Source organism: Drosophila innubila, assembly GCF_004354385.1.
Source record: "Drosophila innubila isolate TH190305 chromosome 3L unlocalized genomic scaffold, UK_Dinn_1.0 0_D_3L, whole genome shotgun sequence".
NCBI classification, from domain to species: Eukaryota; Metazoa; Arthropoda; class Insecta; order Diptera; family Drosophilidae; genus Drosophila; species Drosophila innubila.
In genome coordinates, this window is record NW_022995376.1 from 26268611 (window position 1) to 26286885 (window position 18275).

The 18275-nt window shown below is 39.8% G+C and overlaps 1 protein-coding gene across 3 annotated transcripts; it reads left to right on the plus strand.

The window, feature by feature from the left end:
* Positions 1 to 275: 275 nt before the first annotated feature.
* On the plus strand, positions 276 to 18243 carry LOC117787179 (extensin). Of its 3 annotated transcripts, none has more exons than XM_034625630.1 (4): positions 276 to 466; positions 998 to 1173; positions 16591 to 16965; positions 17028 to 18243. In XM_034625630.1, exons 2-4 carry the CDS (start codon positions 1113 to 1115, stop codon positions 17789 to 17791), a joined length of 1200 nt encoding a protein of 399 aa, XP_034481521.1. In that variant the 5' UTR covers positions 276 to 466; positions 998 to 1112; the 3' UTR covers positions 17792 to 18243. The 3 variants fall into 3 exon arrangements, with proteins under 3 accessions (XP_034481521.1, XP_034481522.1, XP_034481519.1); XM_034625631.1 differs by lacking the exon at positions 276 to 466 and adding an exon at positions 869 to 887; XM_034625628.1 differs by lacking the exons at positions 276 to 466; positions 998 to 1173 and adding an exon at positions 9757 to 12315.
* The last annotated feature ends 32 nt before the right edge of the window (positions 18244 to 18275 follow it).

The following is an 18275-nucleotide window of genomic DNA, read 5'->3' on the forward strand; positions in this document are numbered from 1 at the left end:
AGGTGAATGATTTTATGAAGACTTGAAGTTCGTCACCCCTCGGGGAGATAAGTAACAAAAGTAATTCTGAAAGTATCAAAAAATCGAGAAAATTCGAACTAAGATTTAACATTTAACTATTTCTAGCTTTAAAATAAATAAAAATCAAAACAGCAACATATTTTCTATTAACCATAATTTTTATGAAATTTACCTATTGTAGGTAAATAAAATCGAGCCAGATCGGAAGTTTTTACTGGGTGGCAACCTTCCTCTATTTTTCCTCTAAAAAGTTGGCAAACACTGGAAAAAAATAATAAGCAAGCGATTTTACATTGCGAGTGTTAGGGCTAACAAAGATCTTACAAAAAGTTTCGAAAATTCTCAACAGCTTGTTGCAAAACTAAAGTAAGAGCGAAGCATAACAAAAACAGCTGTTTTATTATAACAACGACAACAAATTGGAGGCGTTCAGGCAAACGTAAAGGTAAGAAGAAATCACCGAAAAATTGTTGCTGTTGTCGCTGTTGGCTGTTGGCATGCTTGGCAACAATATGGCACTTTAGTAAATCCGTTTTGGTTTTGTGTGCTGCGACCGCGCGCTGCTGCTGTACTTGGTCATTGCCAAATTTCGGATGCGATGTCTGGATGCTCTGCTGCTGCTGTTGGCGCTGCTGCTGTTGTTGCCGTTTTTAAACCTGTCCCAACTGCATCGTGTTTGGGCCCTCCATCCTCCACCCGCAGCCCCCAAGCCTCATCCCCCACCAGCAGCAATAGCGATGCAACGATGAAAACTTTTTGCAGCCAGCAGGATTTCGCCTTACTTGTTTCAGTCAGTCAGCGTCAGCAGCGTCAGTCTTTGTTCAGTTTTGTGTTCAATTTACATATGTACATATGTATGCACATATGTAAGTATGTATGCGCTCTTGCAGATGATGTATACATTCATATCTACATGTGTATTTTTATATGTACATGTATCCAGTTTATGCCGTGGTCAATTTCTTTGCATTTTCAGTGTGAAACTCATGCAGTGCAGATCGAGGCGACAACGCAGTCCACATCCACATCCACCACGTCCATAGTTAAGAGTCCACGCTCAGCGATCACACTATATACTATATCTACAAGAAATGGAAACAGCGTTGGACGTGCTTTCCCGTGCTGCCACGATGGTGCAGAACAATGCCAGCGGTAAGTAGTGTAGTGACGTTTGGTCATTTAGTAATCGTTAACATCTCTACGGACTCCCAATTGCCCAATTCCGCTTAAACAGTGGCAACAACGCCAACAATTTGATGATGTTATAGTTTTGTCGACGACACCGACAGTGACACCGACAGTGACATCGAGCTCGGTTCTTGTTATGTTTTTGACTACCTCACAACTCTCTTAATGGCTTTCACCTTTGCGCCTGCGTACAAGAAACAAGGAAAAATTTCAACAGTGGATTTTATCTGTTTTTATACACTGATGTACACATATACAGTTAGTGAAGTAATTGTTTTGACAAAAACCATTCACATCTTTTAGTTTGCTAGAAATCTTAGAGATCGTAAAACCTACTCATTTGTTTCTTGAGATATCTCAATCACTATGACAGAATATGCATTTAAGTTGGTCTTATAAATGCTGGCCAAATTTTGTTCAAATCGGTCTACAGTACCATATATAGAAGCTGTCATCGGAATAATCAGTCGAAAATTTAATACAGAGTTCTGCAAGGGCATCAAATCTTTGGCTGCCCGAACAGGTTATCCTACTAATAGTTTCGTTTGGTATTTAAGCAAAGATAGAGAAAAAAAAATACTTTCATTGAAATAAATTATTTGTACAAGTATAAAATAATATGCGAATTTTTTAAATTCAAAACAATTACAATATATAGACAGGGGTCTTCAATATGTATGTTTAAGTATTCTTATGGACCCTGGTGTGTTTGTCCATTAATTGTCACCAGAGTCGGTCTTATTTCTACTACGCATGATTCATGTCATTTGGCATTCTCAGCTGAAAGGCATATGTGTGTAGTATGTGTGTATATATGTGCATATGCCGCAACTTCAACTCCAAGACATCTTCTGCCACTTTGTAAAAGGCTTGCTCGACCCGATAAACACTCATACATACACACACACACACACACACGCATACCTTAGCTGTATCACGAGCGCACTGAAAATAAAACATTTTCAGTTTTGTACAAAAACGAACAAAACATTCCAATAAAATGAGTTTGCGGCGCATTCCGATTCCGATTTTCATAAATGTGTCAAATGCCGCATTTTTGACGACGACGGCGAAGACGACGACGACGACGACGAAGCAATCTCTCTGTGCCCCGCGCGCGGGCGTTATCAATAGTCTTATGTACGCTGCCGTTGGCGTTGGCGTTAGCGTCGTCGCTTGCGTCGCGGTCGTCGTTTGCGTCGTCGTTGACGTTGATACGAGCACGAATTGGATGGTCAATGTGTTATGTACTTGCATAGGTGTATGTACATATGTATGAAAGCATTGCATTTTTGTGTTGTCTATAAACATATGTATGTACACAGAGAGAAACAAATCAAGTATTTCGTACATTGCGAACTTGATTTCTCACTAAAAAGGAAAATACTAATGTCGAGGACTTCGATATAATTCAAGTACTATATTTTAAGGACGAAATATTTTAGTATTTTTCAACTTAGAATAACTCCAAAACGTACTTGATTAAATTACAATTCAAACTTGGTTCAAGTCCCTAACATTTTGAAACTGAGTACAAAAACATGTTAGAATATGAACATGATACTTGATTTAAGTATCACTAAGTGCGAAAGGCGACTAGAAATATACATACTTTTACAGCTAATATGAAAAATTTGCTACGACTGTTCGTTCAGATCGAGTAATATACCGATCGAAAGGTTTAGTGGTAACTGGTGATGTTAATCCAAATTTTAGATCGAGTTGAATATCGAAATAGAAAATCGCCCCAAAATATCATCGAGTGGTCGATATATCGGTAAAAATAACGATGTATCGAGTTTTATAAGAAAGAAAAAAACAACAATTTGCAATGTGAGAAACTTCAACGAATTTAAAAAAAAATAAAGTTTATTTAATAAATTAGTTGAGCCTTCAAATTAATTTTGATGACTAGATTCCTAATAAATCGCCCTCTATAGTATTTGTACTTGAATTTTTTTTTTTTTTTTTTTTGAAAGTCCCCCTAAAACAGACCTTTACCGCGCGCTTAAATTCACATAACTTCTCGATAAGTACTTACTTTGAAGAAAAGTTTCGATTGTAGATCATTTGGTTCTGTAAATGAACTACGATAAACAAACTCTGGTGAGTTGTCGATGTTTTCATGGAACTCGATTAAACTCAATTAAACTTTTGACGAACTTTTTTGAGTCAAGCCAGGGGCCTGATCTTATATTAAAAATTGTAGTACTCATTTCTATTAATTTAATTCACTTGATTCAAGATTATTTGTTTTTATATCAAAAATGTTTGTATTTTTTAAGAATGCATAAAAAATTTAATACTTATTTTCAGTAACTCAAACTTATATCAAGTATACATTTTAAGTATCAAAAATAACTAATTCAAGTTCATTCGAGCTTAATTTTAGTACGGCCTTTTCTCTCTGTGTATGTATGGGTGTTTTTGCAATTAACATTTGCTTTACCCCCCACACATTGCACGTCTCGCAATGCGACCGACAAACAAACGCGTGACATGCCAAAGAAAGGCAAATTCTAACGGATTGGCATAAGTAATTGCAACAATCACATACTTGTGTACATATGTATGTATCAAATATGTAAATGCATATAGTATACATTTTATTATTTGCTCAATTTATGTACAATTTCATGGGTCCATTACAATTTTTAATCTCAGTCGTTGTCGCAGTTGCAGTCGCAGTCGCAGTTGACGCAGACGTTTGTCGACTCGGCCGGGTGACTGATAAAAAGCGAATGGATTACAGCTTCCCCTAGGGAAGAGCGCAGATTGTATACAACATATGTATGTATGTATGTAAATCAGTATGGAATGTGCTGTGATAAACCATTTGGACACCACCCCCAAAAGTCGAGCTGGTTATTTATGTTTGTTTACTTTTGTGCCGCTGCCCATTTGAGATGTCTTTATCAACATTGGCATTCGAATGTATACATATGTATATGTATATGTATATTTGACAAATTCCTTAGAGCAAAACATACATACATACATACGTTCAGCTGTCAACACAGAACGGAATTTATTTATTGAATATACTCGCACACACATACTCCTATTCATATGGCAATAACAATTTTTGGGAATAATATGTGAATTTTTCAAAACGCTTGAGTTTTGTGCGCGATTTTGAACGCGTGACGACCTTTGTCACATGTCAGCTGTTCTTTTTGTAGTGTTCCTTGTGTGTTTAGTTGCTTCTTTTCAGAACCATACCTCCAGAAAAGTTGAAGAATCCTCAAGGAATATTTCCTAACCATTGAGGAAAATTTGAGCAAATTGTATGACAAACATTGAGGAATGAGGAAAAAGCCAGGAAAACGTCGAGGAACTCTGTCGAAAAACCCTCAATAATTCTCCAACGGGTTTTTAGACATATTCGCATTAAGCATTAGCATACATACATTGAGGATGGGTGAATATTTTATTTAATCTTTTTTCTTCATGACTTCATTCCTTTTGCATGGTAGAGTGGAAGTCTAACCCAGGGGGCTTTGAGTTTTTTAGAAAATTTATGTTCGTGGCAGGTCGGCTAATCTAACTATGACGCACGGGAATTAAAATAAATATTTTTCTGTTTCTTGTCTTACAATAATACCAATTGGCTCCAATTTTAAAATGCGAAAAGTCACCCGAGCAGAATTATTACAAAACTAACAACAAAACAACGGCAGGGAAAGTTAAGGGAAAGGAATTCAGAAACTGCAGGGTTTCGTCTCTTTCTGCCGTTGTTGCCCATGAACCATAAAGTGTCGATCAGGCCCTTTGACTTTTTTGTGTGTTCGTCATAGCCAGTTTGATTGATCAGCCAAATTGGAAATGCAAAATGTCGTTAACATGGCTATGATTAATGAATTTGTCATAACCGAAATTATTGAAGCGCACGCATTTGTTCTTCACAAATCAGACGTGGTCTATGCAAGTCCAGAAAAGCGGGTCGATTTGGGCCCAGCTCCGTTAATCAAGCTGGCGGCAATTGTGGCCAAGACGCACTCTTAGCCACTAGGCAGCTGTTAGTGTGTGTGAGTGCGTGTGTGTGTTTTTCTGTGCCCATAATTAATAAACGAATACTTAGTTATAACAATTGTGTGGCACAAAACAAGAAACTATAAAACGAAAAAAAAATTGTGGCAATTTCGAGCTAGGTGAGCGCTCACCAGGCACAGCTGGATACGTCAGCTCATCAGGTAATTTACATGGCCTTTCAATTCCCCGTTGCCAGTTGCCAGTTGCTAGTTGCTAGTTACTAGTTACTAGCTGCTTTGGCAGTGCCAAACACTCTCTTCCTTTTACTAGCAAACGGTGCGCATAATTGCCGTGAATCTCGACCAGAAGAAAGAAACTCGTTTTCTCGGCCCATTCCCGACTCGTGGCCTGTGCTGTGCCTCGTACTCAGATGACCGCCTGCCTTATGCTCTGGCTTAGGCCTCTGCCTTTCTTTTTATTATACTCTTTCAAAGGGTTTAATAATTTCGTCACGCAATGTGTAACGCATTAAAATAGTCTCCCTATAAATAATAATATTTTATCCTATATCAAGACGACAAGCCAAACATATCTATCTGTTTTTATGCAAACCAGTCTCTCAGTTTTTAAGTAATCTTGATGAAGCATAGGACCAATCGTTCGAAAATCAACCGTTAGTTTTTAAAAATTTGTTTTTTCAATATTGGTTGAACCGATTCAGTTACTTAATATTTCAGTTTGAATAATTTCAGATTTTCGATTTCGTTATAAAAAAGTGTTTTTTTTTGGTTATGGTTTCAGTTGCGGCTACCAATTTCAATCGGTTAATACCGGTTATAGAATACGGTTTTGACTGAGGTTTTAATCCTAGGTTTAATGCAAACATTTTTGCTGTTTCTAAATCATACCTCAACCAAATTCGCAAATTGGCAATTTTCGTTTGTCTTGCATATTCTGAAAACATTTATTTGTTGTTTCTTGACATACATTCCTAAGAAAACTTACATAATTTGTATTAGGTATATTAAACAAATGTGTCTTAGACACTGTAACGATAAGTTGAAAATTAAATGCAAGTTTCTGCAAGGGTATTAAGAATTCGGTGTGCCAAAGATAAGCTTTCTCTCATGTTGCTGCTGCGACTGCGATTGTTGCTATTTATTTATTTCAACATTCGACTATTTGCCTTTTGCCAAATCAATGGAAATTTGCTCGCGTTTTTCCAAAGCAACTCAACCAACTCAACAAATGGAACATTTGAATTTTAAGCTATGCATATGTGATTGTGATTGTGAATTACATTTGCATTTGACTCAAAATTTCGACAAATTTCGTATTGAATTTTTCTCACGCTTGATTTAACACCGGATGATATTTTATAATGACAACTATATTTATGTTATTGTTATTTAGCTTTTGACAGTCTATGTTCTTCATGCTTCTGATCTTCTTGTAATTGTTGTTGTTGTCGGTGTTAATATTGTTATTGTTGCCTTTAGCCAATAGGCAAACAGGTTTTCAAACCGCGCGCACGCTCGACTTTTATTTAAATTTTGAACTGGTTTCTGCTGATTTGTGTTGCCTTTCTGCGTGTATTACATATGCCATAGTGTGTGTGTATATATATGTACCCACTTAATATCCATATAGTATCTTATTGAATTTCACAAAATATAAATTGTCTGCCGCTATCTGTCAGCTTGTTCTGAAAATTGACCGCTATCTTTGCATCCGTCAGTCTGTCCATCCGTCCGTTCATCTGTCTGTCTTTGCATCTATTTATGAATGTATAGCAAATTTTATTGACTTGCCATTTACACTTCCGTGCCCAAAAAAAACTATGATTACTTGACCCATTTGCTTTTCTTATTGTAGTTTTTTGTTGTTCTTACTGTTGCTACTGCTCATTGAGGGCTCTCAAATTTCTGCACTAATTAAAAAAAATTAGCTAAGCATTTTCCGGGATTGCACCAAGTTGACACCAAATTCAAACTCAAGAATGGTGTAATATTGAATGGCTGCTTAGGTTGACACACTCGTACATCATTGAACTAGATCGAGTTGCAATACCCTTGATTCCCATATTGACATAGAAACAATCATAATTATTGATTATTTTGAATTGTTTTTAGCGGACCAACAGACAGAGTTCTTATTGTTTAATTTGGAATTTTTATATTATATCTATTTTCTATATTTTGAATTATTCAAATCGACACTATTGAATTAGCATAGAAATTTGCAAATAAATTCCAAGTAATTAAGCTTAAAGAAAGTGTTTTTATAAGTTGTTTCTGACATGCTAATAAATATTATAGAGATACTTAAGTATTATAGAGTTAAAAAAATACATCTTTACTTGTGATAATGTCAACATTTGTAAATATTTACGTAAAATGGAGATGATTCAATTAAATTGAATAGATTGTCTTTCGCATAATATCAGTTTAAGAACTGTTTGTTATGGGACTAAGAGCAACGGAGGGAGGAAGAGAGGCTTAAGCCTTTTGTCTACTCCATGCTTTTGGTTGCTGTAATTTGCGAATGTTATTGTTGCTGCTGTTGTTGGCATGATTGCCATTCGATTGACCTCGTTGCGCATGCGTGCGCATGTTTCACGCTATACAACAAATTTTCGCATATATAAAAAAACTAATTGAAGACGAAGAAGAAGCGACAGAGGCGGTAAAAAAAAACTCGTGCCGTTGATGAGTAAGCAGCGTATTCGACGAGTTTTTCCGATCGTTAGACGAGTCGAACACTTCGTCAGTCAGTCGAACCGTCAATAATTCAGTTCTGATTTTTGTTTAATTTGGGCTTGATGGCCTGCGCAACGGAAAATTGCACATTTCTTATGCGGATTAGCAAATATCAGTATCAATTGGGATATGGAAAGATCAAGAGATCAATAGTTCGATAGATCGAGGCGAGATAGATCGATTGCTATTGTTTGTGTACTCGTACATCAGGCCAACAGCTGAGTTCTGTGTTTGAACCAGGCTCGTACATCTATGTAAGCGATGGCAACACTTTTTTGACACAACTTCGATTGCAACTTCTGCTACTATTGTTGTTGTTTTTGCTGCTGCTGCTGCTGCTGGTGTTGTTGATGTTGCTAGTGTTGTTGTTGATGTTGCTAGTAGTGTTGGCGCTGGGACAACAGTAGTAGTTGTACTACAAATCGGGCGTAAAATTTCATGGGCCTGCTATTGAATTAAAAACGAGTTTGTTTCATGTTGTTGTTTGTTTGTTGTTGCTTGTGCTATTGCTATTGCTATTGCTGTTGTTGTTGTTGTTGTTGTTGTTGCTACTTCTGGTTGCAGTAATGGCCGTCGCTTTACAGAGTCAGCGCCAAGCCTCAGCACAACGTGCCACGGCAATAACAACAGCAACAACAACAAAAACAAGCCAACAACAACAACCAAGAGACGACAACACAACAAGAAGGCAACAGTCACTTTTTAGTTGTGTTTCTGTTGTTGCTTTTGTTGTCGTTATTGTGGTGGTACTGTCGACCTATTGTTTGTTTCATTTTGTTGTCATTTTCGCAAGCGAGTTTGCAGCCAATACAAATACACACAAACACGCATATGTATTTGTGTAAGTACCCAGTTGGAACCGATGGGATATGCTTATGTTAAAATATCTGAATCATACAAGAAAAAGTAGTGAATGAATAAAGTTTTTGGATAAAATACTGCAAAATTTGTCCAGAATAGATAATTGGCTTAGACACTTTTTAATTCGTTTGTTTTAAAAAGCGTTATATAAAACTATGGAAGAATATTGCTGCTATGAAAAATAACTACGAATATTCAAAAAATAAAATAATAAATAACAAACAATATAATAATATTAAAATCATTCAAGTCAAAAGAACAAACTAAAAAATGTTTCTTGGTAATTTAACATATTGATTTTGGACAAGGCTCGCGAGATGAACGGGGCATTCGTTCGCATTTTTGGTTTGAAATCTTAATATATTTTTGATATCAAAAAACAAATTAAAAATTTGTCGGTTTTTAAATTTTTCCATTTCGACTGGTGTACAAATTTGTACATGTTCATTATCTTATAATCAATGACTCTAGAAGGTTTTGTTTGTCACCGAGTCTAGGATACCCGTTACATTCTTTAACAACTTTAAACAGTCATTATTGCCGATCTATCTATATTATTTTTATTTTTTATAATTTTTATTATTTTATTAAATTCGAACAATAGATATACGATATAAACGCTTAATTTGTATTCATTTTTTTAACGGAATTTTGTTAATAAAACGGATCATCGGACACCATCGATACATCGAAGTTTTTGACCGATGTTTTATACACAATCGAATTCTCATTTTGTAAACATCGATGAACATCGACATCGAAGTTTCTACCCAAATTTACATCACTACTCCCTTGATACAAATGTTTCAACGCATATAATACACTCTTTTACTAATTTTTTAAGTAACGGAAATATATTTTTTATATAACCCTCTGAAACGATGTTCTAAAAGAACTTTTGTGGGCTTAAAGAAAACTGAAAACGCTTAGTCTTACTGGGAATGCATGAACAATTATAATTATGTCTGTGTGAGTGTGTGTATGTAAAAGTAATAATGAGCTTCATGCAATGACCGGGCCCAAAATCGCCCACGCCATGTGTTGGGGCAGCATCGTCCAACCTCTACTCTGCCTCCAAATACAACTTCAACTGCGACTTGGGCCCAACCCAATGGCCACGCCAACGCCAACGTTAAAGTCAACGTCAGTAACTGCGACTGCAACAGCGACTGCGACTGCAACAGCCAAAAAATGCATCAGAGGAAGCGAGCCCTCGACATCGAATGTGGGTAATTCTCAATTGCTGGCATTTCGTTACCCTTTTTGGTCAATTTTCTTCGCGTCTTGGGCTTAAAGGAAGTGGGCAGGGTGCGGCAGGTCTGGCATTGCCATCCTGGAGATAAGCTGCACTTACTTCTTTACTCGGTGGGATCGCATGATGCTTTGCTGTTGTTGTTTTCAATTACAAAATCACCAAAACTAAACGAAATCTAAAGAAAGCAGCTAGCGAGACAATAAATGCAAACCGTCAACATCCAAGACGGAAATTGGTAAGTAAAGAAATATAAAAAAAATAAAGAAAACAACAACAACAACAAAAACAATACGAGTGCCAACTGTCGCAAGTGCAAATGGCTTTTAAGGCCAGAAGTCTACACGAGAGAGCGTTGAGCGGAGAGACGATGCGTCGTCAAAGCCACAGATTGCAAAAATCAAAAACAAAGCAAAAAACAAAAAAAAAGAATACAAAAACAACAACAACGTTGTCCCGTGGGCAACTTTTAGCGAGCGAGCGCGAATTGAGCGACGATGACGAAGTCGTCGCCGAAGCCAAAGCCGAAGCTAAAGCTTTGGGAGCCCGAAAGCACACAGTCTTCAAGTTGCAGTCGCTGTCGCTGTCTGGCGATCAGTTCAAGTTTGTCCGTCGAGCCATACAGAGCTAAGCGCGAGGCAGAGGCAGACGCAGTCGCAGAGCCAAAGCTGCGAGTACAGTACAAAGACAAAAAAGAAGACAAAGTCGAAGAATAAGCAAAAGAATAAGAGGAAGAAGCAGCAGTTGTAGTTGTAGCTGAGTTGTAGTATTAGTTGACTAAGAAGAAGCGAACAAAATCTGAAGCTCAAGCTAAAGCTAAAGAATATATGAAACTGAATCCACACACATTCATCGTAAACGTATTTCGTATCGCAGTCGTATCGTTACCTGAAAGCTGAAAGCGAAACTGCCGCTCAAGTTCAGCGAGCGAATCAACGTCGCTGTCGCAGTCGCTGCCTCAGTCGCTGCCGCCGTTGTCTCCGTCGATTTCTATGCAAATTATTACTCAGAAAAAATATATAAAAAGTGTGCTATTTTTATTTCGCTAAATGTCGACTTGAAGCGCCGCGCCGACGTTGCTGCTGCAGTGGCAGAAACTGTGACGGGAACGGGAATCGGAATCGGAATTGGGATTGGGATTGTAACCCGAGACCAAGTCGCTCTCCACGACAAACAGACTGTATCTGAATCTATAGCAGCGTCTGTTGCTGTCTACGTGTGTGTTTGTGTGTGTGTGTATCTGAAGCGGCGCAGAGCGCAAAAAGTAATCATAAACTAAAGCAACAATAAAGCAAGCGAAAACGTGTAAAGAAAAAAGTAAGCAGCGCTAAAAGTCACTCATAAAAAATAATACAAAATAAAAACAAAACAAAGAGAAAAAAACTACTGCCGCTTGCCGTCGATCGACAAGCGACAACAGAAGACAAACGTCGCTCGTCAGTGATATCAGCTCAAGGCTCAAAGCTGCTCCGATCGGAGTCAAGTTGCGGGTGATAGTGATTGTGACTGTGACTGCAACTGTGCCCAGGATATCAAGTGGAACTCAAAGTGATTCCTCACTGTGATCAGCTTTGCTCAAATCTAAACAAAATTGAATAATCCAATTAATTAAATAAATAAACAACGCGATAGCTATGGAATATCTGTGCATATTGAATGCCTTTGAGCAGAAATATTATAATCGCATTGAGGAAATCAAGCGACTGGCCGCCGTCTCCCAGCAGCAGCAGTCAACATCGTCTGGTGCATCCGTTCCCGCCTCCTCCTCTTCCTCCGTGTCCGCGTCGGTCTCCGGCAGCGCTTCAGCTGCTTCCTCGACGGCCAGCTCGCCCACGGCAGTGGCCAAGGAAGTTGCCGTTGCTGCTCGACATTTTCCGACTTCTTACGCAGAATGCAATGCCGCTCTCGCGGCAATGCAGCAACAGATCCAGCAGAGACTCGCTGCCTCAGCCTATCAGCAGCAGGGCCATGCTGAGTTTCCTGCCCAGTCGCCCCTCTTTTATCAGCAGCACCACCAGCAGCAGCAGCTCCAACAACAACAAAATCAACAACAACATCATCAGCAGCAACATCAACAGCTGCCTGGAACTGTTCACCAACAGGCTGGAACGGGATCGTCTCAGCTTCAACAGAACAACTCGAATATGGCCAACAGTTTGTTGTGGCAGCCTTGGAGGGATCTTCAACAGGCAGCGGCCATGCATCATCAGCTCATCAAACAACAACAAAAACAACAACAACAACAACAGCAATTGCATAAAGGTTCGTGCTCAATGATGAAAATTGAATGAAAATGAAAATGAAAATCTTGTGAAAAATCAAGCTGACCTCGAACAAGGTTTGCCCAATTGCAAATTTGTCACATACTGCGATAATAGTAAATAATAAGTTTCTTTTGAAACAAGAGACGTAGAGTGATTCAGGGTGAAGAGAACTCATCTGGTATAACGAATAGTCGTATTCGTATAGCACGAACCCAGAGAATGGCTTCCATATATTCCATATCGCTTTCCACTCACTAAAGTCGTTGACTCGCACCAGCTACACACGTGTAGTGCGATAAATGTGCATACTTTTATGGACTACTGTCCACAACAGATGCTAAAGTTCATTTGCACCCGAGATCGGGACATTTAGTTGGTCGAGTCGTCAGCTACGTGCCTGTTTCATCGAGTCAACTGCTGATAAGCGTGGAACAACACTCTCACCATGCATGGGAGTCCATTGGATGAGAATCAAAGTAAACTAGAAATCGAATTGTAAAATACTCCAATGAAAGAATCGAACTGTGTAGTATTCGACAAATTATATCAATTCATTGATAGTTTCCAGTGATAGGTTCCATATCTTAATGGATAAGATATGTTTGGGACATATTATCGTTTTTGCTCTCTTTTTTTTGCTTGTTAAAAATAATTTATACATCTGGCAAATTTAGGAAACATAAAAATCGGTATGTTTAACTTGATTCATCGTTAAAAAAGGGAATTTATCGATGGATTTTTACATCACTATTTAACAGTTGCTTTGACTGGCTACAAAGGAACGTAGCTAGGATTTGGAGTGGATTGGGATGTTTAGGTTAGAGTTGATGACGCCACTGTTTATCGAAACGTGTCGGTGAAAATTACAATTGTTGGTTACACAAGCTGCTTGGCGACGTAGGCGAAACAGATGCAAAGTGACCCATTTCATATGGCCATTAGCGTGAAATTACCAATTGTTAATGAAATTGGCAATACTTTTACAACGCCCAACATTTTATTGGCTTCGATCTGCTTCTGCCGGCGTCATCAACGTCATTATCATCATGATCATCATCATCGTACTCGTCGCCAGCTCTGCGCCATGCACTCTTTGTACTTAATTGCTCACATTGCACAAATCACACAAATGCTTTCAATTACATGGCACAGGCGCCGGCGACGACGACGACGACGACGATGACGCTGACGACAGCGTCGCTGCCAAGTGAAACGAGCGCCTGGACAAACAGTGAACAAACATCAAATTCGATCCAACTGTGCCTGCTGTGCTTAGCTTGATTTAACTTGGTTTGGCTCTGCTTTTATTTCACTTTTTGTTCTATTGCCATTCTTGCTCTTACTGTAGTTCTCTATTAGACCCTGTATTTCAAAAGAACAAAAAGGTCTATTAAAATTATGACCAACTAACCATTTTTATATGGCATTTATATTGTCATTGAAATATAATGAAAAGTAAAATCACATTTCACGAGCATTAAAAGAGGGCACAGCCAACTTCATGTCGTTGGAACAGTACTCCTATACAACATGACAATAATTTTTTGTTATAATTAAAACATTTATTTTTGTTTTTTCAGTTTCAGTAAAATGTCATTTCGTTACCACTGGTAGTCAAATTTTTTTGCATTCTAGTTGACTAATTTATTTGTTTAAATAAGTAACTTTAAATTGTTTCCGAATGAAAATTTAACGAGTTGTGAGTTTTTGATCGATTTTAAGTTTTTGACCGCTGTGGATTTTTCTGTGGAAACGATTTTTATCATAATGTGATTTTTTACACATCAAGTACAGGCTCTATCAGTGTCGAGTTCGCTTGACTACAGACTTTTATACTAGTTGTTCTTTTGGTTGTTGCTATTGTTTCTCTTGCTGAAGTTCTTTTTTTTTGTATTTTGTTGACATATTAAAACCAGATTTGCAATCAAGTCGGGCACGAGCATGACTCATGAGCCGGCGCAAAAAATAATAAAAATAATAATAAGAAACGCCTGCGACGATGAAAATAATAAATATACAAACTTCAGCTACAGCAACAAAAAAGCAATAGCAATAGCAAAAGCAAAAGCAACAACAATAATAATAATAATAACTTGTTTGCATAAGCAACAAATGTGTGTGTTATTGTTGTTTGTTGTGCAAGTTGACTAAGCCGATCGACTGATCGACTGACTGTTCTTTATGCGATCAGTTCTACATGTTGGTTGTTTAGGTGATTAAGCAAAGTTTGCAAAAGGGTTGGTTAAACTGGCGACTGGAGACTGAAGACTGGAATGAGGGCTTTTCTCATTATCACGCACTTGCAGTTTTCCCCCATTTCTTCCAATTAGCCGAAGCCTCAGAATTGATAAAGCTGCGTCTTATGTTTGATTAAAGATCACGAAGGGACCAAACCGACAAACCGACAAAAAAAAAGAGACAAGCAAACAAACAACACAGACAGCAGCAGCAACAGCAACAGCAGATTCAACATAAATAAATAAATAAATAATACAGAAGAAGATGGGTACAGAAAGAAAGCACCGATGATGTTCCTATCTCCCCCCACCCCTCAACTCAAAAGCGACGACCGGAAATGTGCAATAAAATTTGAATGTTTCTTTATTATTATCATCATCCCCATCATCATCCGCTGCAACAGCAGCCAGCGAGTCCCATTACTGTTGATGTTTTTGTTGTTGTTACTGTCGTTGTTGTTGTTGTTGGCGTCCGTCCAATTTCATGTTTTGCTTTCGGTTGCAACTGCGCGTCCACTCTACGAAAACTCAGAAACTCCAGAGAGGCAACCAGTTTGTGGCTTCTCTTGTGACGCAGGCGCACAATATAATAATAAATTGCAGCCCGCGGTGACGTTGCCAAAAACAGGACAACGATAACTGGTTCCGCCACAGTCAGAGTCACAACTACAGCCGCCTCCACCAACTCGAACTCCAAGTCGAACTCGAGCTTGAGCTCGAACTCCACCGCCACCGCAATCTCCTTCATTCATTCATTCATTCATGCGTTCGACGCCTTGGCGGCCAAGGGGAGTGAGTTCTCCAGAGCGAACGCTGCTCGAAATGTGCAGAAGTCGCTTGACTGGTTTTCCTGCCTGTCTGACTGCCTGCCCCTTTCAATTTGGGCTCCAAGACTCGCTCGCGCTTTCGAGTGGAGTGGAGTGGAGTGGAGTGAAGTGGCCCGAACGTCATTCTCAGCTCTTGGCTTTATTTTTAGCTGTGCTTCCTTGGGGGCGCAGCACACAACAAAAATCTCTGATGATGAAACTAAACCACAATCTGCACTGTACGTAAATTGGAGTAGGACACAGCGCACAACTCGCTCGTACTCTCTTATTCATATACTTGTATTCACAATTCAAAGGAAGGGTATCCACTGAAAGTTGTTGCTAATCTGTTAGATGCCCACGCAGCGCCGTGTTGCCGCCTTCCCACGCCAAAACTCGAGCGATACCCATTGAGATGCCGGGCACGTTTGTCCAGATTCGCGCTAAGCGTTATGCTCAGTGTAAACGCTCCACTCCACTTTATACTCCCTGCCATGACACACACTCGCACACACTGACGAAAACTAGTTTTCTTAACCAATTTTTATTGTGACTCGGAGTTTCGATTGTGTCTTCTCGCTATCGTTTCTGTTACTTTTGTTGGACTTTTATGCATAATTTTGTTGTGCCCACCTCCTGGACGGGTCTGAGTCTGTCACCGTCCCTGTAGCTGTAGTTGTTATTGTTGTAGTTGTAGTTGTAGTAGTAGTTGTAGTTGTCAATGCGCTCGAAAAGCTCCGTGTCCCTCTCTCCATGCGCTCTTTGAGCGGAAATTCATTGAAAAACGAAAGACTTAGGCAACAAACTTGAACGTGACTGCGACGTCGGCGGAACTGTGACTGCAACAGCGACTGCGACTGCGACGTCGAGTGTTGCCGTTCCCGCTCCGCTCCGCTTCACCTTGCCTATAAACCCGATTCGAACTGAGCTCCCATGTGATTCATTACGCCCACTTGGTTGTTGCTCATAATCAAAATCAAAATTCAAGACACAGACACAGAAAACCGCAGTGAAACAAGTCGGAGGATTAGAGTCAGACTCCCAGACATACACATTCACATACACAAACATAGAGGCATAAACAAATTTATGGTTTTAATTGAAATGCGATTTGTTGTTGTTGTCTTTGCCTATCCGAAATCAAAACACAAATCTAATTCAAAAGAAACAACAAAAACTCAAATTAAAACGAAAAACTTGTTTCTAAAGTCCAGTTTTCAATCATTGCAGAAACGCGCCTGACGTCAAAAGAGCTGCCAACCACCAAGTGGCGTCGCGAACGCCGCCAGCGAGCCGCCGCCGTCGAGTATCAAGTTCATGATGCAGGCAGTGGTGACAGAGATCGGGAGCGGGAGCGCGAGAGGGAGAGGACACCCGACATGGACAGTCCCATTGACATGTCAGTGACGTCTAGCACTGTGAAGCATCAGCGTGCATCACCTCCACCGCCGTACCGCGAGCCACTGGCGGGAGCGGGAAGCCATTGCTATGCAGCCAGCCGACCCAGCGTCATCACCCAAGCGCCACCGAAGCGGGAGCAGCTGGAGCACCTACACTCTCACTCCCACTCGCACTCCAGTCGCGAGCTTGAAAATCGCAGTACGGGTAAGATGCAGCAATTCTTAATAAAAAAGATTTGGCCAATTCTCACACATACCACTTTACAGAGTCCGATTCCATTTGTGACATCGATGAGCATTTTCGGCGCTCCCTCGGACCGGACTATGCAGCGCTGCTCAAGTCGCCAACACCCAGTTCGCCCACACCGTCGCCACAGCCGCAATCCATACAAGCGCCATCGCATCCGCAGCCTGTGGCGGGTAACGGAGTACCCATGCAGCAGATCTCTCCACTTGGGTATCGGCAGCAGCCAACCACTTACCAGCAACATCACTCGCCCTTGTCGCTGCCACTTCCACTTGCGTTGCCGTTGCCGTTGCCCATGTCCAAAATGGGCTTGCCCACCATGCACTCTCCAACATTGCATTCGGCACCGGTGTCACCGCAACATGAACTGCCACCACCCCAGGAGGAACCGCTGTCTTTGTCTCCGTCACCAGTTCGAGCAGCATCCGCTTCGCCGCCTTCTCCGCCGACAACAGGCGTCAGCCAAATATTGGATATGCCGGTAACCAAGAGAGAAAGAGCCCTGGACACGCCTCATCATACTCCTCCCAGATATAATACGCCACCACCAGCCTACGGCAGTGGGCTAGCGTCAACGCCAACGCCGCCCACCATGCCAGCTATTATACGGGTGAAAGCCGAGCCGGGACTAGCCGCTGCATCATCGACGCATACACCGCCTGCCTCGCCCACCTCTTCCACGAACATTTCAATATTCACCAAGACTGACGCCTCTGTAGATGACCACTTTGCCAAGGCATTGGGCGACACTTGGAAAAAGTTGCAGGGCCAGGGTAAGGAGTAGGCATGCAGTCAGAATGCTGAGGAAATGCGAAGACCAACTCAAAAGCTGTTTTTATTTCAAACTACACAATTTATGTTTAAAGATCTCATTACGATGTGAAAATTTTTCAATTGCGAGTGTATTACAAGTTTCTTATAATGATTTTATTATTGATTATTATGTGGATGTGGAAAAGCGTATACGTACAAGTGACAAAATTGGTATTCTTAATGCATAGTTGCATAGATAGACTAATCCTTAAAATATATATTTATATGTAAAAATATATTTACCTACAAATATTGATTTCATAATTCTAAATTATGAACTTATTGTAAGCTTACGATTACCCAAATGAATCCTATAAAAATTAAATTTAGCGAGTGATAAACAAACACACACAGAACTCTCTAATATGCACTCTATTACCAATTAAGACAAAATCCTACAATAAAAATATAAAGAAAAATTAATGACTGATATTGAATTTTTAAACCCGCTTCCG